Source organism: Schistocerca gregaria, chromosome 4 (genome assembly GCF_023897955.1).
Source record: "Schistocerca gregaria isolate iqSchGreg1 chromosome 4, iqSchGreg1.2, whole genome shotgun sequence".
Lineage (NCBI taxonomy): Eukaryota > Metazoa > Arthropoda > Insecta > Orthoptera > Acrididae > Schistocerca > Schistocerca gregaria.
In genome coordinates this window covers 785,208,542-785,230,397 of record NC_064923.1, presented here as the reverse complement: position 1 = coordinate 785,230,397, position 21,856 = coordinate 785,208,542, and the positions used below count along the sequence as shown (strand labels likewise).

The 21,856-nt window shown below is 38.6% G+C and overlaps 1 protein-coding gene across 4 annotated transcripts in view; it reads left to right on the top strand.

Moving 5' to 3' along the window:
* Window positions 1-21,856, top strand: part of LOC126267434 (CXXC-type zinc finger protein 1-like) — a 73,467-nt gene that overhangs the window by 10,147 nt on the left and 41,464 nt on the right. For 3 of the 4 annotated variants that reach the window (XM_049972688.1, XM_049972690.1, XM_049972689.1), the window contains 2 exons: window positions 11,143-11,264; window positions 16,267-16,357. In XM_049972688.1, the coding sequence (XP_049828645.1) occupies window positions 11,143-11,264; window positions 16,267-16,357 (213 nt within the window). Of the gene's footprint in view, window positions 1-10,427; window positions 10,500-11,142; window positions 11,265-16,266; window positions 16,358-21,856 lie in introns of those variants that run through there. The other variant, XM_049972691.1, reaches the window with a different exon arrangement.

Below are 21,856 nucleotides of genomic sequence, written 5' to 3'. Positions count from 1 at the left end.
TGCTCACAACCTTAATGAATAATACAGTAATAACATTTCTCAATATAATAGCCATTTTAATAATCTTATGTGTGTGGCAAGGACTATAATAATTAAAGTTGTTTTAAATAAACAAAAAACTTGAAACAAATACTCATAATTTAACATTTCCGTTCCCTTGACATGTTGTTGTTGTGGTCTTCAGTCCTGAGACTCGTTTGATGCAGCTCTCCATGCTACTCTATTCTGAGCAAGCTTCTTCATCTCCCAGTACCTACTGCAACCTACATCCTTCTGAATCTGCTTAGTGTATTCATCTCTTGGTCTCCCTCTACGATTTTTACCCTCCACGCTGCCCTCCAGTACTAAATTGGTGATCCCTTGATGCCTCAGAACATGTCCTACCAACCGATCCCTTCTTCTAGTCAAGTTGTGTCACAAACTCCTCTTCTCCCCTATTCTATTCAATACCTCCTTATTAGTTATGTGATCTACCCATCTAATCTTCAGCATTCTTCTGTAGCACCATATTCCGAAACCTTCTCTTCTCTTCTTGTCTAAACTATTTATCGTCCATGTTTCACTTCCATACATGGCTACACTCCATACAAATACTTTCAGAAACGACTTCCTGACACTTAAATCTATACTCGATGTTAACAAATTTCTGTTCTTCAGTAATGCTTTCCTTGCCATTGCCAGTCTACATTTTATATCCTCTCTACTTCGACCATCATCTGTTATTTTGCCCCACAAGTAACAAACCCCTTTACTACTTTCAGTGTCTCATTTCCTAATCTAATTCCCTCAGCATCACCCGACTTAATTTGACTACATGCCATTATCCTCATTTTGCTTTTGTTGATGTTCATCTTATACCCTCCTTTCAAGACACTATCCGTTCAACTGCTCTTCCAAGTCCTTTGCTGTCTCTGGCAGAATTACAATGTCCTCGGAGAACCTCAAAGTTTTTATTTTTTCTCCATGGATTTTAATACCTACTACGAACTTTTCTGTTGTTTCCTTTACTGCTTGCTCAATATACAGATTGAATAGCACCGCAGAGAGGCTACAACCCTGTCTCACTCCCTTCCCAACCACTGCTTCCCTTTCATGTCCCTCGACTCTTATAACTGCCATGTGGTTTCTGTACAAATTGTAAATAGCCTTTCGTTCCCTGTATTTTACCCCTGCCACCTTCAGAATTTCACCTGTCTCATACATCTTGCTCACCAGATGGTAGAGTTTCCTCAGGACTGGCTCTCCCAAGGCTATCAGTAGTTCTAATGGAATGTTGTCTACTCCTGGGGCCTTGTTTAGACTCAGGTCTTTCAGTATACTGTCAACTCTTCACGCAGTATCGTATCTCCCATTTCATCTTCATCTACATTCTCTTCCATTTCTATAATATTGTCCTCAAGAAAATCGCCCTTGTATAGACCCTCTATATACTCCTTCCACCTTTCTGCTTTCCCTTCTTTGCTTAGAACTGGGTTTCCATCTGAGCTCTTGATATCCATGCAAGTGGTTCTCTTTTCTCCAGAGGTCTCTTTAATTTTCCTGTAGGCAGTATTTCTCTTACCCCTCGTGAGATAAGCCTCTACATCCTTAAATTTGTCCTCTAGCCATCCCTGCTTAGCCATTTTGCACTTCCTGTCGATCTCATTTTTGAGACGTTTGTATTCCTTTTTGCTTGCTTCATTTACTGCATTTTTGTATTTTCTCCTTTCATCAATTAATTTCAGTAGCTCTTCTGTTACCCATGGATTTCTACTAGCCCTCGTCTTTTTACCTACTTTATCTTCTGCTGCCTGCACTACTTCATCCCTCAGAGCTGCCCATTCTTCTTCTACTGTACTTCTTTTCCCAATTCCTGTCAATTGTTCCTCAGCCTCAGCCAGGCAAGTACTAAAGATGTTAAAAAAGTTCAAGATACTCATAAAAGTAAAATGAAAAATGTTAGTATATTTCATCAAAATATTGGGGGATTGAAGAATAAAATTGTTGAGCTTCTTCTTTGTTTAGAAGATATAGAAACTGAGAATGTAATAGATGTACTATGCCTGTCTGAGCATCACATTGTCACTGATATGGTAAAGGTTAGCATCAATGGGTACAAATTAGCTGCACATGTAAGTAGAGATAATATGATGAGAGGAGGAGCTGCCATATATGTCAAAAGCTTCCACAGCGCAAAACATTTAGAAACTAAAAAATTGTGTGTAGAGCAACATATGGAAGCATGTGCCACTGAACTAAAACTAAATGATGGCACTTTCATAATTGTAACAGTGTATAGGTCCCCCTCAGGGAATTTCCAGCTATTTCTAGAAAACTTGGATGCTTTGTTGTGCTATCTGTCAGACAGGGGGAAGCAAATTATCATTTGTGGGGATTTCAATGTTGATTCCCTGAAAGAGTGTAATAGGAAAAATGACCTTGTAGTATTTCTCAGTTCTTTCTTTTTGAGCTCCGTCATTGATTTTCCTACTCGGATAACAAAGAACAGCAGGACATTGATAGATAACTTTTTTATAGACCAAGATAAGTTTAAGGACAAAAATGCTTATCCTGTTAAGAATGGTCTTTCAGATCATGGTGCACAGCTAGTTACAGTACATGACATAGCCCCATGCAGTATATCAAATCAGAATTTCAAAGCAGTGCGTTCAATTAACAATACAAATACTGCAAACTTTAGGGAAAGACTAAAGGAGCTAGACTGGGATGAAATGTATATGGAACCTGATGCAAACTTGAAATATAACTTATTTCACAAAACATTTTTAAGGGTATTTGAAAATTGTTTTCCCAAAAAAGTAGTGAAACATAATTCCAAGAAAACATATAAAAAACCTTGGCTAACTAAAGGAATAAGAATATCTTGCAACCGTAAAAGAGAACAGTATCTAACAACAAGAGGGAGTACTGACCCCGAAATTGTTCAGTATTATAAAAACTATTGTGCGGTACTAAGAAAAGTTATTAAAAAGTCCAGAAACATGTGTATCATGTCTGAGATCAGTAACTCTGATAATAAAATTAAAGCAATTTTGAATATTATTGAAAGGAAAACAGGGCAACCAAGAGTACAGGAAGACTTTAGTGCCATAAAACTGATTGACAAGTGTACTAACAAACAATCTGAAATCGGAAATATTTTCAATAATTATTTTTTAAATGTTGTGGAGAAAATAGGATCTAGGATCTAGATCTTCACTAGAAGAAGCAAGGCTTCTAATAGAAGAGGCCATACCTGTGCAGTTTGAAACAACTGTATTTCCACGAACCTCTCCCTCTGAAATCAGTAAAATAATAAACTCACTGAAAAGTAAAAGCTCTTACGGAATTGATGGCATTTCCAGCAAAGTACTTAAAGCTTGTTCCCCACATATTAGTAGGATTCTCAGCCACGTATGTAATAGCTCTTTGGAGCAGGGTGTTTTCCCTGATAGACTGAAATATGCCATTGTAAAACCATTGCTTAAAAAGGGGGATATGTCGGATGTCAACAACTACCGCCCAATCTCTCTTCTGACAGCTCTATCAAAAATTTTTGAGAAAGTAATGTATTCAAGAGTAGCCTCCCATATTTGTAAAAATAAAGTACCAACAAAATGTCAGTTTGGTTTTCAGAAAGGCTTTTCAACAGAAAATGCTATATACGCTTTCACTGATCAAATATTAAATGCTCTGAATAACCGGACATCACCCATTGGTATTTTTTGTGATCTCTCAAAGGCCTTTGACTGTGTAAATCATGGAATTCTTTTAGATAAACTAAATCATTATGGTTTGAGGGGGGGCAGTGCACAAATGGTTTAATTCATACTTAACTGGAAGAATGCCGAAAGTTGAAATAAGTGGTTCATGTAATGTTAATACAACAGCTGATTCCTCAAACTGGGGGGCTATCAAGTACGGGGTCCCACAGGGTTCGGTCTTACGTCCTTTACTGCTCTTGATATACATTAATAACTTACCATTCCATATTGATGAAGATGCAAAGTTATTTCTTTTTTCTGATGATACTAGTATAGTAATAACATCAAAAAAACCAAGAACTAAGTGTCTTTGCTCAAAAACGTGTAATCAGAATAATTGCTGGAACCCACCCACAGTCATCCTGCAGACAGCTATTTAAGGATCTAGGGATCCTCACAGTAACCTCACAGTGTATATATATTCACTTATGAAATTTGTTGTTAATAATCCAGCCCAGTTCAAAAGTACTAGCAGTGTGCATAGCTATAACACCAGGAGAAACGATGAACTTCACTATGCAGGGTTAAATCTGACTTTGGCACAGAAAGGGGTAAATTATGCTGCCACAAAAGTCTTTGGTCACCTACCAAACAGCATCAAAAGCCTGACAGATAGTTAGCCAACATTTAAAAATAAATTAAAAGAATTTCTAGATGACAACTACTTCTACTCATTGGCTGAATATTTAGATATAAATTAAGGGAGGGGAAAAAAAACCAACTTAAGCATTAGTGTCGTGCAATATTTTGTGTAATGTAATATCTTGTACAGACACCTTTCATTAACCTGACATGTTCCACATCATTACGAAGTGTCGTATTCATGATCTGTGGAACAAGTATTAATCTAATCTAATCTAATCTAATCTCTATGCTATCCCTGAAACTCTGTACAACCTCTGGTTCTTCAGTTTATCCAGATCCCATCTCCTTAAATTCTCGCCTTTTTGCAGTTTCTTCAGTTTTAATCTACAGTTCATAACCAATAGATTGTGGTCAGAGTCCACATCTGCTGCTGGAAATGTCTTAAAATTTAAAACCTGGTTCGTAAATCTCTGTCTTACCATTATATACATACACATACATAAAGATGAATGTGGTGTCCATCCATACCCAGGGGCTACACACACACACACACACACACACACACACACACACACACACACACACACACTCTTTTTGTGTATCATCACTTTCAGTACTTGGTGATGCATTGATTAATTATTTAAACTATCAAAGGCCTCACAATATATTTGATTCTGTACGGTCTTTAAAATATTTTGTTTGGAGCCCTTTAATTGCTTGTACAGTCTCCCATACCATATTTCTGAAAAGATTTCATATAACTCAGAGACTTCATTATTTGCTGCAAAAAGGATTTTTACTTATTGAATATGATGGTTTTTTCACGTTCATAATCACCCCCCATGAACCATGGATCTTGCCGTTGGTGGGGAGGTTTGCGTGCCTTAACGAAACAGATAGCTGTACCGTAGGTGCAACCACAACGGAGGGGTATCTGTTGAGAGGCCATACAAACGTGTAGTTCCTGAAGAGGGGCAGCAGCCTTTTCAGTAGTTACAGGGGCAACAGTCGGGATGATTGACTGATCTGGCCTTGTAACACTAACCAAAACGGCCAGGCTGTGCTGGTACTGCGAACGGTTGAAAGCAAGGGGAAACTACAGCCGTAATTTTTCCTGAGGGCATGCAGCTTTACTGTATGGCTCATGATGATGGCGTCCTCTTGGGTAAAATATTCCGGAGGTAAAATAGTCCCCCATTCGGTTCTCTGGGCGAGGACTACTCAAGAGGACGTCATTATCAGGGGAAAGAAAACTGGCGTTCTACGGATCGGAGCGTGGAATGTCAGATCCCTTAATCGGGCAGGTGGGTTAGAAAATTTAAAAAGGAAAATGGATAGGTTAAAGTTAGATATAGTGGGAATTAGTTAAGTTCGGTGGCAGGAGCAACAAGACTTCTGGTCAGGTGACTACAGGGTTCTAAATACAAAATCAAATAGGCGTAATGCAGGAGTAGGTTTAATAATAAATAAAAAAAAAATAGGACTACGGGTAAGCTACTACAAACAGCATAGTGAACTCATTATTGTGGCCAAGATAGACAAGAAGCAAAAGTCTGCTACAGTAGTACAAGTTTATATGCCAACTAGCTCTGCAGATTACGAAGAAATTGAAGAAAAGTATGATGAAATAAAAGAAATTATTCAGGTAGTGAAGGGCGACGAAAATTTAATAGTCATGGGTGACTGGAATTCGAGAGTAGGAAAAGGGAGAGAAGGAAACATAGTAGGTGAATATGGATTGGGGCTAAGAAATGAAAGAGGAAGCCGCCTGGTAGAATTTTGCAAAGAGCATAACTTAATCATAGCTAACACTTGGTTCAAGAATCATGAGAGAAGGTTGTATACATGGAAGAACCCTGGAGATACTAGAAGGTTTCAGATATATTATATAATGGTAACACAGTCATTTAGGAACCAGGTTTTAAATTTTAAGACATTTCCAGGGGCAGATGTGGACTCTGACCACAATCTATTGGTTATGACCTGTAGATTAAAACTGAAGAAACTGCAAAAAGGTGGGAAATTAAGGAGATGGGACCTGGATAAAATGAAAGAACCAGAGGTTGTACAGAGTATCAGGGGGAGCATAAGGGAACAATTGACAGGAATGGGGGAAAGAAATACAGTAGAAAAAGATTGGGTAGCTCTGATGGATGAAGTAGTAAAGGCAGCAGGGGATAAAGTAGGTAAAAAGACAAGGGCTTGTAGAAATCCTTGGGCAACAGAAGACAAATTGAATTTAATTGATGAAAGGAGAAAATACAAAAATGCAGTAAATGAAGCAAGCAAAAAGGAATACAAACATCTCAAGAATGAGATCGACAGGAAGCGCAAAATGGCTAAGCAGGGATGGCTAGAGGACAAATGTAAGGATGTAGAGGCTTATCTCGCTAGGGGTAAGATAGATACTGCCTACAGGAAAATAAGAGACCTTTGGAGAAAAGAGAACCACTTGCATGAATATCAAGAGTTCAGATGGAAACCCAGTTCTAAGCAAAGAAGGGAAAGCAGAAAGGTGGAAGGAGTATATAGAGGGTCTATACAAGGGCAATGTTCTTGAGGACAATATTATTAAAATAGAAGAGGATGCAGATGTAGATGAAATGGGAGATATGATACTGCATAAAGAGTTTGACAGAGCACTGAAAGACCTAAGTCGAAACAAGGCCCCGCGAGTAGACAACATTCCATTAGAACTACTGACGGCCTTGGGAGAGCCAGTCCTGACAAAACTCTACCATCTGGTGAGCAAGATGTATGAGACAAGCGAAATTCCGTCAGACTTCAAGAAGAATATAATAATTCTAATCCCAAAGAAAGCAAGTGTTGACAGATGTGATAATTACCGAACTATCACTTTACTGAGTCACAGCTGCAAAATACTAACGTGAATTCTTTACAGACGAATGGAAAAACTAGTAGAAGCTGACCTCGGGGAAGATCAGTTTGGATTCCGTCGAAATGTTGGAACACGTGAGGCAATACTGACCCTACGACTTACCTTAGAAAATAGATTAACAAAAGGCAAACCTACATTTCTAGCCTTTGTATACTTAGAGAAAGCTTTTGACAATGTTGACTGGAATACTCTTTCAAATTCTGAAGGTGGCAGGGGTAAAATACAGAGAGTGAAAGGCTATTTACAATTTGTACAGAAACCACATGGCAGTTATAAGATCGAGGGACATGAAAGGGAAGCAGTGGTTGGGAAGGGAGTGAGAAAGGGTTATAGACTCTCCCCGATGCTATTCAATCTGCATATTGAGCAAGCAGTAAAGGAAACAAAAGAAAAATTTGGAGTAGGTATTAAAATCCATGGAGAAAAAATAAAAACTTTGAGGTTCGCCGAAGACATTGTAATTCTGTCAGAGATAGCAAAGGACCTGGAAGAGTAGTTGAACAGAATGGATAGTGTCTTGAAAGGAGGGTATAAGATGAACATTAAGAAAAGTAATATGAGGATAATGGCATGTAGTGGAATTAAGTCGGTTGATGTTCATTGAATTAGATTAGGAAATGAGATACTTAAAGTAGTAAAGGAGTTTTGCTACTTGGGGAGCAAAATAACTGATGATGGTCGAAGTAGAGAGGATATAAAATGTAGACTGGCAATGGCAAGGAAAGCATTTCTGAAGAAGAGAAATTTGCTAACATCAAGTATAGATTCAAGTGTCAGGAAGTCGTTTCTGAAAGTATTTGTATGGAGTGTAGCCATGTATGGAAGTGAAACATGGACGATAAATAGTTTGGACAAGAAGAAAATAGAAGGTTTCGGAATGTGGTGCTACAGAAGAATGCTGAAGATTAAATGGGTAGATCACATAACTAATGATGAGGTATTGAATAGAATAGGGGAGAAGAGGAGTTTGTGGCACAACTTGACTAGAAGAAGGGATCGGTTGGTATGACATATTCTGAGGAATCAAGGATCACCAATTTAGTACTGGAGGGCAGCGTGGAGGGTAAAAATCGTAGAGGGAGACCAAGAGATGAATACACTAAGCAGATTCAGAAGGATGTAGGCAGCAGTAGTTACTGGGAGATGAATCAGCTTGCACAGGATAGAGTAGCATGGAGAGCTGCATCAAACCAGTCTCAGGACTGAAGACCACAACTACAACAATGTTCATAATTTTCTTCTTGTTACAGTTTTATTCCTGGTCTTTACTTGTTGCCACACCTTTTTTGTCACACACTCCCATCATCATCTACAGCTCCCTTACCATGAGGAGGAAGTTCCACTAACCGCACAAGTTAAAATCTTTCTTCAGGATATTAATCCTGATATTTTATATCATTTTTTTTTAAACCATTCAGCCCATCCATCTGAGAAAAAGCAAACAGTTCATAAGTCTGGAAGCTTTTTTTTCTTAGGTCTCTGATGACAGCATTAAAAAATGTCCAAAATGAGTAGTTGTCCTATGTCAGGTTACCACTTACAATATCATACAAAAATTTTCTGTTTTCATTAAGTCAGCTGCATAATGTAAAAATAGTTATTGGCTCAGCATTGCAGTGTGCTGACTGCGTAGTTCATGTGCATGTGTTGCTACAAAATTCTCTACGACTGTTTGTAGGGTAACTTCCTTTTTCCTGATCTTTTCCTAATGTTTATAAAAAGTTTTGCCTGAACATCTTTTCTTCCAAAATAATGGGCTAAAGTTGACTTCTTCTGAAGCTCAGGAAAATACTCGAAACACTTATCTCATTCTATTGCCTTCTTGGAGGTTGTTTGTTAAAAGAATATTGGTTGCATCAATCCAGATACTAGTCTTATTGAATTTAGCAAGAGCTGCTCTTACTGTTCCCTCTTATACTTGGACTCTTTGACAGAATAATGCTGATCCATTTCACAGCTTAGCCCAGTTATTGTGCTCATTTTTAGTACCCTGATGGAGATGGTAGTTAATTTAAAACAGTAAGCTTCTCACTTTCTCTGTATCTTTTTTGCCACTCAACATCTTTTAAGTGTTTCAATGTAACTTCAGAAATAAAGGAATTGCCTTTAGGGGACAAAACAACCATTTGGAATTCTTTTTTTGTGTGTGTGTGTGTGTGTGTGTGTGTGTGTGTGTGTGTGTGTGTGTGTGTGTGTGTGTGTATTAATTGAGTAGCCAAATACAAAGCTAGGCTCATCAATGCCTGTACTTAACACAGTTACTGCAGCTACCCAATCCACAAACAGTTTTCCATTTGGTCTTAGCCACATTTGGAATTGATGAATAAGTTCAGTAATGACAAAGGCTGTTGAATATACTCAGAACTGACATAGGAATGTCATTTATGATAGTGTGCATTGCACCAACTGGAATTTTCTTTGTGATACACCAGAATAATGTCCTTTGTACCTTTCATAATCATAATTGCATTCTGAATGTCCATTTGGCAGGCTCCTAATTACAAATAAAATTTAGTTATGTTTTGTAACTCACCTCAGTCCCTTTCCTTGCCATACAGTTTGTACTCTTATGACTGTCCCCCTGTGTAACCTTTTCGTTGAATTCTGTTATCTATTCTAGCATTTCATTCCCAGCCTCTCTTTGTTATTTTGCTCTCTGTGTTTATTTTCATAAATTTAGTCCCTCTCCTTGTCTCTTTCTGTCTCTGTTCTGTCGTCTCTCTTTTTTGGGGTCTTGCTAGATTTAATTTTCTTTGATCATGTTGTGAAACAGTTTTTTCCTGGACCTCGTGAAGCATTCTCTTTGTTAGAACAAATCCTGCAGTGATATTGATCCTAATTATTACTTTCGGTTTAGCAGAACGGACCTTTCTTCAAGAACCTCTTCCTTTATTTCAGTCTGCAGATAAAAAATTTAGAATGTTGAGTCCTGTAAAACATTACTTCATTAAATATGAAATGTAACTGCGTCTCAGATATATTATGCAGGGGATCTTGACATCAGAGGTTTCTGAATACTACTTTGCAACTATCCTGCTACATACATTTTTATGTTTAGTTAAATTAATTGAGTGCCTCAAAAGAATTTTTTGCCCTATCTTTTGCTCAGAGTTGATAGAGATTTATTTCCACAGAAAAATTATGGCCAGCAGCAGTGGTCTTGACCTTGACAGTAATGCAGTTCCACTACACCACACTGTATACTGCAGTGTACTATCGTGGGAGGATGTGCAGCATAACAAATTACATGTAATCTCACAGGGAGTTATAAGGTGACAATTTCAGTACTTGGTAGTCGTTCTCTGAAAATTGGGGAAATTGGTGCCAGATTAGTTACTAGATACACACTTTTGATCCTTCAAACCTGAATTTTTATGAAAGGGTAGAATTAGGACAGCTCTACTTGGCAGTTTTACTATTAAGACATTTATCAGTGTACCAAATATGACTAAAATCCAAAATGGTCACCGTATGCTCCACCAAAATCTAACAAGTTTATACAGAAAGAACTATTGTGCCTTGTAGCAACTGCTGTTCATTCAAAATATGAACACTAGGAACATTTCTCTGGATAAAGCTAACAATCAAAGATGCCAATACATAAGTTTTATCTTTATTTTTGCCTTTATGTAGCATAATTCATCACTTAATTTATTCTGCTTGCATCACATGCAATGAGAATTAAGTTTTTCATTATTCTTATGTGGTAAATAAAACTTTATGACTAATACAGATTCTATAATGCTTCCTAAACTCTTCCTCTTTGGTTTTATGCATTCCATTTCCCTACCCTTCCTTCTGCACTTAATGACTTTTTCTGTCTGCAGAATATGTTATTGCTGTAAGTACATGTCTAACTTGACAGTTGTACTGCACATCTGTTATTGCTTCTGAAATTGGAAATGTTATTCACAGAAGGAGGAGATTGCTCGACAGTTTATGCTTCCGGAAAGAAAATCAAAAATAGCAACTCTTCTGAAGCAAGATGGACAAGCCTACTGCATCTGCAGGTCCTCAGATTCTTCGAGATTCATGATGTAAGTTTTTCTCTATTATTATTATTATTATTGTTATTATTATTGTTATTATTATTATTTTCCTTCTGGTTCTGTATTTCTAGAAGTTATATCTGCACCTGGAATCTGTTATTGGCATCTTCATCTTGCACTCACAACACTTAACTGTCATATATTTTACATGTGTTACATATTTTTATATGAGATCTGTTCAAAAAATTCCGGAATTTTGTCCACAAAATTTTTCAACGCTTATCTGTTACTTATTCTGCATGGTCTTCTTCGAATTACTTTCTTCTACAATTGATACGTTGCTCCCACTGCCGTTTCCACCTCCGGAAGCAGTCTCGGTACGCCTTTTGTTGGATTGTGTTAAGTGCCATTTGCAAATTTTCTTTTGTCTCGTCCATCATTGCGAGTCTTCGTACATTCATCGGAGTAACACGTTTGCGTTACCATGATATAAGAGCCAAGAATTGTCTCGCCACATTTCAGGCTGTTTCCTTCTCACATTGTCTTTCAGGTGTCGCATTACGTCCTGTAAGTACCATTGATTAATAGTTTGTCCCTGTGGCACAAATTCATGATGAACTAATCCTTCTGAGTTAAAGAAAACTATCAGCATGGCTTTGACATGTGACCTGCCCTGACGAGCTGTTTTTGTTATTCTTGGAGAACCTTTCCCGGCCCATTGTTAAGACTGAAGCTTGAACCGTGGTCTCAACATCATAACCATAGACCCATGTCTCATCTCCAGTTATGAATCTCTTAAGAACATCTGGTTCTTATTTGTGCAATCTAAAAGCTCTTCACAGATTGTGTGGCGAAGATCTTTCTGGTCTTGACCCATGAGCTGAGGGACAAACTCGGCGGCAACATGATGCTTTCCAAGATGCTATCTGAGGATTTCATGACATGATCCAACTGAAATATTACATTCTTCTGCAATCTCTTGGGCAGTCTGTCTTTGATTGGCATTTACAGTTTAGTTGGCGTTCCTGACATGAGTGTTGTTGGGAGACATCGAAGGGTGTCCTGAATGAGGGTCATCTTTTAACTTTAGTGTGGCCATTTTTAAACCATGTGAACCATTTGTAACACCGAGTATGGCTTAAGCACTCATCACCGTAGGCTTCCTGCATTATGTGGTGTGTCTCTGTAAAGCTTTTCTTGAGTTCCATGCAAAATTTAATGCAGACACGTTGCTCCTCTATACTTCTGCCATCTCGAAATTCGCTAACTGTGTGATACAACATTCTATTCAATACACCACTGAACACTAACTAACAGACATACAACAATGTAACACATTAAACTCAGATGTTTGCAGGGATGCCAACCACATCTTTCTCCAGCACACATTGGTGTGAAATTACAAATGTTCTGGAATTTTTTGAACAGACCTCGTATCACAAAAACATAGTTAAAAAAACTGTTCTGTGATGTAACACATTAAGTGATTGTCTTGAAATTAGGGCAGTGGACAAGGTGAGACCCACATTTTGAATTAGAAACCAATGGCTAGTGTTTTACATGCATTTCAGCTGTGTATTTCATGCCCTTGTCTGCTGTTCCGCAAAATAATTATTCAATGGCCAGTGTCAAAATAAAATGTCACCTAGTTTCTTATTACAAATATTACATGCTCCTTTGATGAGGGACCTCATTAGTTTGCTACCCTATTCAGTTCAAGGGTATTGGTTGACAAAGGCAGCAACACTTAAGGAATGTTCAGTTTTTCGAGTAGTGACTGAGTAAGGCTAATGTATCAAAGTACTGTGAAGACTGTGTGATGTGGCACAACTTACTGGATATTTGTGAAGGCATAATTCACTGAGTGGAGTAAAAAAAGTGTCATGTTGAAATTTCAGTTTTCTAAGGAAGAACCAAAGTCGAAGCCTTGCAGGAAATGTGGTCAATGTTGATTCTACTGCACTAGTTTCTAGCGAACTATTTCAGTAAAATTTTCATTCTGTGTTGTAAATTTGTTGAGTGTTCCAGCGGCTGCTTGAATTTTTGGTTTTAGCTAGTACTTTTGTGAAGTTTTGTTGGTATTGGTATTAGTTGTGGTTTAGTAGTATTAATACAAGTAGTTGCTTTCTTAGTAGAGAGAGAACTTCGAGACCGCTATTGTTAGTTCTATAAATAGTTCTTCTGCCGTAGTTGAACTTACATAACAGACGTATAGGTTTTTTCAGTAACCATAAAATTTTACTGTGAGTGAGAAGTGTGGGCTCTGTCGTAGGTTTGTGAGTAGTGGGTTATGGTGTGGGATAAGTATTTTCATTGGAGGAATGCAGTGGGGAAGCCAGTGGGTATTCTAGCGAGACCCTCTCACGGGAATGCAGAATCTGTAGTAGAAATAAGTTGATAGAGGAGCAGGAGCATAAGATCTGTGCCCTTCAGTGCAGTTACAACATGCAAAGGAGGAACTAAGTAGGTTGAGGGGGGTGAAGGGTGCTGGGGAATGGGAACTGGCAGTTGGCAAGAAGGAAACGGAGTAGGAGGTATTCAGACAGTTATACTTTGCGTATATGCAATAGATTTGACCAGCTGTCAGAGTTGACTGGAGACGAGCCTCTTGAAGCTATAGGTGTAGGGAACATGCAGCAGTCCTCAGCAGTTCACTGTCTGACACTCCAACTGGCACAGTGTCAGGAGGTTATGGGGCAGAGAGGTGGGGATAAACGGAGCACAAAAAAAGAGGGGTGGGGAAAGATGGGTGGATGCATTGGCAGAGGGCTGCAAATAAACAGACTGGGAGATGAGAATGGGGAGGAGATGATACAACAGAAACTCACTTGCTCATTGTGTGAGAGTCTCACCAAGGCCTTCATATAGGCACTATCCCCCAAACCTAGTCCGCAAGCAAATCTACAGTGCCATTTCCCCTCACAACCCCAACCCTCCCACCACCCCCAACAACTCAGCCACAAAAGTGTCCCCCCTTTCATTACCCTTGACCACCGAGGACTGGAACACCTGAACCACATCCTACCAGATATACTTTCCACTCCTCCTAAAGTGGTGTTCCGTTGCCCACCCAACCGCCACAACATCCTAGTCCATCCCTATGCCACTCCCAATAACAACCCCTTGCCATAAGGATCACATCCCTGTGGAAGATCCTGGTGCAAAAACTGCCCAATCCACCCAACCAGTACTGCCTGTTCCAGCCACGTCACAGGTTTATCCCACCCAATCACTGGCCAGGTCACCTGTGAAAGCAGCCACGTCATTTACCAGCTCTGCTGCAATCATTCCACAAGGATGAATGGCCACCGCCAAACTGTGGTGAAGAGCAAAGTCGGCCACCCTGTAGTACAACATGCTGCTGAGCATAACAAACTTGATTTCAATCTCTGTTTCACTACCCCCAGCCATCTGGATCCTTCTCTCCACCACCAGCTTTTCTGAACTGCATGATGGAAGTTACCCTTACAACATATTCTTCATTCCCGTCATTATCCTCACTTCAACCTACAGTAACATACTGTGCTTACTCCCTCCACCCCATGTGCTGTATCATCTCCTCCCCAATCTCATCTCCCAGCCTGTTTATTTGCAGCCCTCTGCAAATACATCCACCTGTATTCCCCGCTCCTCATTTTTTGTTCCTTTTTCCCCCCCACTTCCCTGCCCTACAACCTCCTGACTGCACCTTTTGGAGTCTAGTCCCTGCACACTCCACCAAACAGCATTCTCTCTCTCTCTCTCTCTCTCTCTCTCTCTCTCTACCCATACATTAGTATGCCTTCCCCTTCCCCACAGCCTTCAGATTGCTGCTTGCATCCCACATGATATCTCCCTCCCTCCCTCCCTCCCTCCCTCCCTCCCTCCCTCCCTCCCTCCCTCCCTCCGTCCGTCCTTCCGTCCCAAGGCTGTGACTGAAAGCTACAATGTGAATGTCTTAATCGTGTCTGCAACATGACATGTCTTCTTTACATTGAGTATCAATCTGTCTTTTCCTATATTGTTGATATTCCTACCTGGAATTTCCACTGTTTGAAGCAGTTAAGTGTCAATTTTGATTAATTATATTTTTTTGTTTTTGGCAATCGCCTGCGTGTGTGTAAGCGCGCGCGCGCTTTTTTACATTTAATTGGTTGTCATTGTAACATAAAATGCTACATAGTGATTACAAGACAGTTTATCGAACTGCAAAGTTTTGATTATCTTTTCACTTAAAGGATATTTTATTAATTTCTTGTTAATAGTTGTTTGTGGTGTTTTGTGGATAAGAGGCTTGAATCTCTAATACAAACTGCTGTACCTTGGCCTGACAAATAAAAATGTTACAGGGACTGTTAATTTATGAAATATGTTGTATCTTAAAAGCTGTTTCGCATCAATCAATTCATAGAAGCAAATTCAAATTTGACATTATGTAGTGAAATTTAAGGAAGGATTAGGTCACCTCACCTCTTTGGTATGCTCAGGTTATGCATCAAGAGTCAAACTGGAACAGGAAATGCTAGATGCCTTCCTCTGTGAGTCTACTCTTGCATAACAATAATTTGTATTTAGTTTGTACAGTCTAATTCACCAAACACATGTCCCTTCTCTTCCATTTGTGGAAATGTGAAACTTGGTAAAAAAAAAAAAGGCATTTGTAGTAATAATGATTTTTATCTCACCCACACCTTTTGTTATTAACATTTTACCAGTATGCAACCAAAACTTATAAATGACTAATGGTTTTTCATCATACTGAAGTTTTCCACATTGCACTGTTTAAGCTCAGCATTCCTTCAGCCTATCAATGTTTCAAATGGCAGAACTAGAGAAATATACATTATGACAGTCTTTTGCAGCAGCAAACATTACAAATATCTGGATTGACACTGTCACAGATGAAGTGGTGGCACAGGAGGGAATGGGAGACTTCTTATGGGCTGGGTGCCATGGAATAATTGTTGTCTGTAAAGATCTAATTTACATATAGAGTAAAGCTGTAAATTATTATAGTAAATATGCGTAAAATGCAAATGGTACATTGCTAACCCATTCACACTATTTTCAGAGCATGTGATAATTGTGAAGAATGGTACCATGGTGACTGCATACGAATCAGTGAAAAAGAAGCAAAGTATATCAAACAGTTCTTCTGTGTGGTAAGAACACTTTCAAGATCATATAATTAGTATGTTCATAGTTTTAGCTTGTGGTTTTAATTACTGTATTTTCCCAACTGTAAGATGTCCGCAGCTTGTGGTCTAGTGGCTAGCGTTGCTGCCTCTGGATCACGGGGTCCCTGGTTCGATTCCCGGCCAAGTTAGGGATTTTATCTGCCTGGGGACTAGATGTTTGTGTTGTCCTCATCTTTTCATCATAATTGTCATCATTCATGACAGTGGCTCGATCGGACTGTGAAAAAATTGGCGCTGTGACCACGCAGTTGGGCACCCCACAAAATAATAATAATAATAATAATAATAATAATAATAATAATAATCCAATTAAAAGACAACCCTTTATATAAGCTGACCCTACCCCCTTTACTTTCTAAGAGGCTCCTTGAGACATTTTTATTTTTAACATATTCTGACTAATCCATATTACAAACTATCTTATTGATATAAAGTAGCCACCTAATCATATTATTGATGCTATTTGACTGTCTACATTTTGTCGGTACAAGGAGAAATAAAATAAACAAAATGAAATAGTATACATTAGTTGTTACCTTCTCTTCCATTTTTGCTTAATTACTTGAAGTTGTGAGGTCATTCCACTGCCAAGGATTATTACCAGGTCTATACTGTTTCTTGTTAATATTGAGTATAGATTTAAGTGTCAGGAAGTATTTGTATGGAGTGTAGCCATGTGTGGAAATGAAAAATGGACAATAAACAATTTAGACAAGAAGAGAATAGAAGCCTTTGAAATGTGTTGCTGCAGAAGAATGCTAAAGATTAGATGGGTAGATAACGTAACTAATGAGGTGGTACTGAATAGAATTGGGTAGAAGAGAAAATTGTGGCACAACCTGACTAGAAGAAGATATTGGCTGGTAGGGCATCTTCTGAGGCATAAAGGGTTCGTCAGTTTAGTACTGGAGGTAGGCATGGGGGGAGGGGGTGGGGGGGACCAAAGAGGGAGGCCAAGAAATGAATACAGTAAGCAGATTCAGAAGGATGTAGGTTGCAGTAAGTACTCGGAGATGCACAGGATAGAGTAGTGTGGAGAGCTGCGCCAAACCAGTCGTTTGACTGAAGACCACAACAACAACAAGATTGTTTCTTGATACCAGATTCTTAACTTCCTGGGTGAGGTGTCTCCTGAAAGGATCCAGCACCAATATTTTCCTTCTGTTAAGCAAGGAGCCTGATCTTGTTGTTCAAGACAACCTTCACCCAATCTAGTATAATTTCATTTGTTGTCAGTTCTTTTGTTTTTTCCCCCATCTAAAAATAAGCCCTGGTGTTCTCCTGTAAAGAATCACATCTGAGAAAAGCTTCCCCCTACCTGCTAGTGCCTTCTACATTACTGTCATTCAGGCCTTTTCTTTGCCAGACTTTCTCGTAGAAACACTTTTAATACCGTTCATGTCAACAATAACATTTGACGAGATATCAAAATAATTAGGCGTCTGATCAGTGTTGCTCATAATAGTTGTGCCTTTTCTTAGAATGATTGTAAGATGCTAGTAGCATAATTCTGTGTTGTAAAATCATATGGTATTTACCTGAGTATAAGAAGATCCTGATCATAAGGTGTTCCCCTTTTTTTCAACATGCTTTTGAAGTCAGTTCAATTCAGACAACAAATGGAATCAAGCAAACCGCAGTGTAAAATGTAGATGTTTCTAAAAAGCGAAACTATTCAGTAAACTTTTTTAAGTGAATACCCGCCATTTGACTGTATTGTTGTTTATTTAATTATGACCTAGGTTTTGCCCTGGGTCGTAATTAAACAAACAACAGTACAGTCAAATGGCGGTGTGTTCATTTAAAAATTATTGTATGACTGTTGCTCAGAAACATCAAAAACTGTATGTTGTAAATAAAATAGAAAGAAACTTGTACCGGCCCTTTCCCGCTTGGTAAGTCTTGGAATCCCCATGGTTGGCAACATGACATAATTAGCTGCCCACTTACTCCCCTCCCATCGCGCATCAAGTTCTCAGTCAAGCCCCCAATCATTCCATAGTGCTGTGCTTGCAGAAATGTGAAACATGGACTGCAATGTCTTGTAGGGTGCAAGTCATATGTAGCAACAGCAATTAATATATAAATAAAATATAGCAATCACGATTCAGTCAATCTACTCACTTCTGTTGCTACTATTTCCACGTCAGATTTTGTTGCCGTAATTTATTGTCGCGGCAACAGTTAGTTAGTGCAATATACTTTAATTTGTGTGTTAGACATTTCATTCTGGATTAAATTTCGTTCTTGTTTCATCTCAATGTCACCGCTATGTTCTAAAGCTGATTAAAAGGCAATAACATTTTGACCTGGTATTCTAATATTCTAATACGTGAACAACCACTGAATTTTTCATTTGCAGCCCACTTAGTTACAGACCTTCATAATCAAAAAAGTGTTGATCTGGGTTCAGAATCAGGTAATATTTTTTGAAAGACAACATTTCTGCTTTCAGAGGTTACCATTACTTAAAAAACAACATTAATGTTTGTACATGGTCTCCATATATATACATGATCAAAGGCACAGCCACATGTGAAAGCACCCACATGATTTACCAACTGACATGCCTACACCGTGAAGCCTTCTATGTGGGAATGACCAGCAACTGTCCATTCGCATGAACGGACACAGGCAGACAGTGTTTGTTGGTAATGAGGATCACCCTGTGGCTAAACATGTCTTGGTGCACGGCCAGCATGTCTTGGTACAGTGTTACACCGTCTGGGTTATCTGGATACTTCCCACTGACACCAACCTGTCAGAACTCCGGAGATGGGAACTTGCCCTTCAGTATATCCTCTCTTCCCGTTACCCACCAGGTCTCAACCTTTGCTAATTTCAAGTTGCTGCCGCTCGTACCTCACCTGTCATTCAACAACATCTTTGCCTCTGTACTTCCGCCTCGAGTGATATCTCTGCCCCTCTTTGCATTTACATATGTCTGTGTGTGTGTGTGTGTGTGTGTGTGTGTGTGTGTGTGTGTGTGTGTGTGTGTGTGTGAGAGAGAGAGAGAGAGAGAGAGAGAGAGAGAGAGAGAAAGAGAGAGAAGCAACCTTGGGTTGCGAAAGCTTGAAATTTGTGTGTGCGTTTGAGTTTTTATTGTGTCTATCAACGCACCAACACTTTCATTTGGTAAGTTACAGCATCTTTGTTTATAAAAAGAGTTTATAAGATGATATAATTCAGTGCTATTTCCTCCTGTGTTTCACAAAATTGCCAAATTTTAAGCAGAGCAAGATATTATTGTTGTGACTGTTCATCGTTTCTCCTTGTCCCTTGCATAAAGGATCCCTTGCACTAGCTCAGCATGAGTCAGGTGTTAAGTGTTTGTTTGAGCAATGTCAATACTCCGAGTGCTTCAGCATATTAGGAAATTTTGAACCAGTTTGAATGTGAATATCATTTGTCCAGTACTGTCAAAATTTCTTCGAAATAAATCTGCATGTAGCCACCATAGCCAAAGCTTCATCTGTAAATGTAACACAATCCCTATATAATCTATTAAACAACATAAAATTGTTAGCCTCAGCTACTATAGTTAATCTCTGAATATAAGTTGGCCCTGTATTTTTTGAGTGATAAATTTGGGAAAAAACCTCGCCTTATAATTGGGTAAATACAGTAAGCCTCATCTTCATCATATTCACACATGCGCCAGTACTTGCTTTGTATTCCACAATGCATGCAGTTATTTCTCTTATCCCCAATGCCTTTCTTCGAACAGTTTATCGGATAATCAGGAAGCCTCAATTGCATTTCTCTTACACCTACTGAGCAACCAGCTGTTCCATTTCATGAAACATTCCCCATTTCAGTTCTCTCACAGGGTAGCAAGTAGAACTGGTCATCTTTAATTTATTCTTCACCTGGCCCCACCTACAAAATTTTCTTCTAGCTCCAAAGTTGTTTATGGCCTCTGCTTGATGAATCACTGTTAGCATAAAATTAGTGTCATGTTTTCTGCACGATACAGTTGTGAACAATGAACTCCTAGATACATGTTTCTCAACAAAGTTATGGCCGTGATTTACACGCATCATTGATTGGTGCTTACAGCACTGACAATATAAGGTGACCAAATGACAACAGTAAGATGTCCTCTCTGGCCCCTTACAGCTGAATCAGCAGAAATCATATCAGACAGTGTTAACATTGTTGCATATCTTAAAAATGAACAGTGCTGTTGAGCAGTGACATATTCATCATTGTTGTTAAAGCTCGTGTTTCATTTGTTGTGCCATGTTTAAAGTAGTCTTTGTAAATATGTTTTTGTTAACATTGATTTGTCTTCTGTAGAAACATAGACTATTGTTGAGTATTTGTCCAGTTTTAAAGACAGTTTGGTGTTGATTGCGGTGGGATTCAGGCAGACTGAAACTCAAACATGCTAGATGTTCATAAAAAGACAAGATACATGGTATAAATTCCTACAGTTGACTGCACAACAAAATTTACTGCTCACTCCCCTCCTTAGACTCGCCCTAGAGCTTGGCTGACTGGTGCTACTGTTCTCTCCCCACCCTTCGAAGTCTTCACGTTAAATCTGCAGGTGGCCTAATTTGTCAAAGTTTCATCTGTAAATGTAAGATGACACTTGTATTAAGCTAGTATGCTATGAAAAAACTTTGTCCTTCGGGGTGGTAGTTTAATCTGCAAATGTAAGATTACCTTCTATTTTTCAAATGACAAATAAGTGGAAAATATCTTAATTATAGTTGGGTAAATACAGTGAAGGTCTTTTTCAGTTAAAAGAACAATATACTCTGTTTCTGTAAGATAATTCATCCCTGAATCCAGATTTAATTTCCAAACTTTTGTACCAGCCTCAGTTTTTATATAATAGTAGTTTTTGTAAATGCTTATAGCAGCCTATGTATTACAAGTATCTGATAAAGAAAATAAAAATATTCAAATATACAAAGGAATCAAAGAAATAATTAACATAAGTATAAAGGAAAATAAAGAATCATACCCAAAATAATTCTTTCTTGATTTCCTGTTTTGCTTTACCTCAGGAATGTCACTTCTTAAGAACCTACAATAGTTGGACAACTTGTGATACCCCTGTTATCTTGATAATGCATTTTGATTTGAGAACTGCCCTGGTAGAACCATTGTCCACATTTGTTACTAACATCGCCAAGGTTATCTGGAAAGACATTTTTGTGACCAACAATAGGAATGTTCACCACATTCTTCTGTGTAGATAATAGTTCATTCGGAGCAGGCCATTCTTTCCCCCGTAACAGTGGCTTTCTTCTGGCTCAGCTGCTCCACACAGTGAGAAAGTAGCAGTGCTTTGTGTATATGAGCTGCATGCTGAGAGGAATTGCAGTTTCCTTGACATTTCCACACACATATGTTATTCATATTTTTCATACAACATCAATGTAAGAAGCAGTTTAAAGTTCTCATATGTCTCCTAAAGATTAACTGCATGCGCAGTCATAACAGAATGCA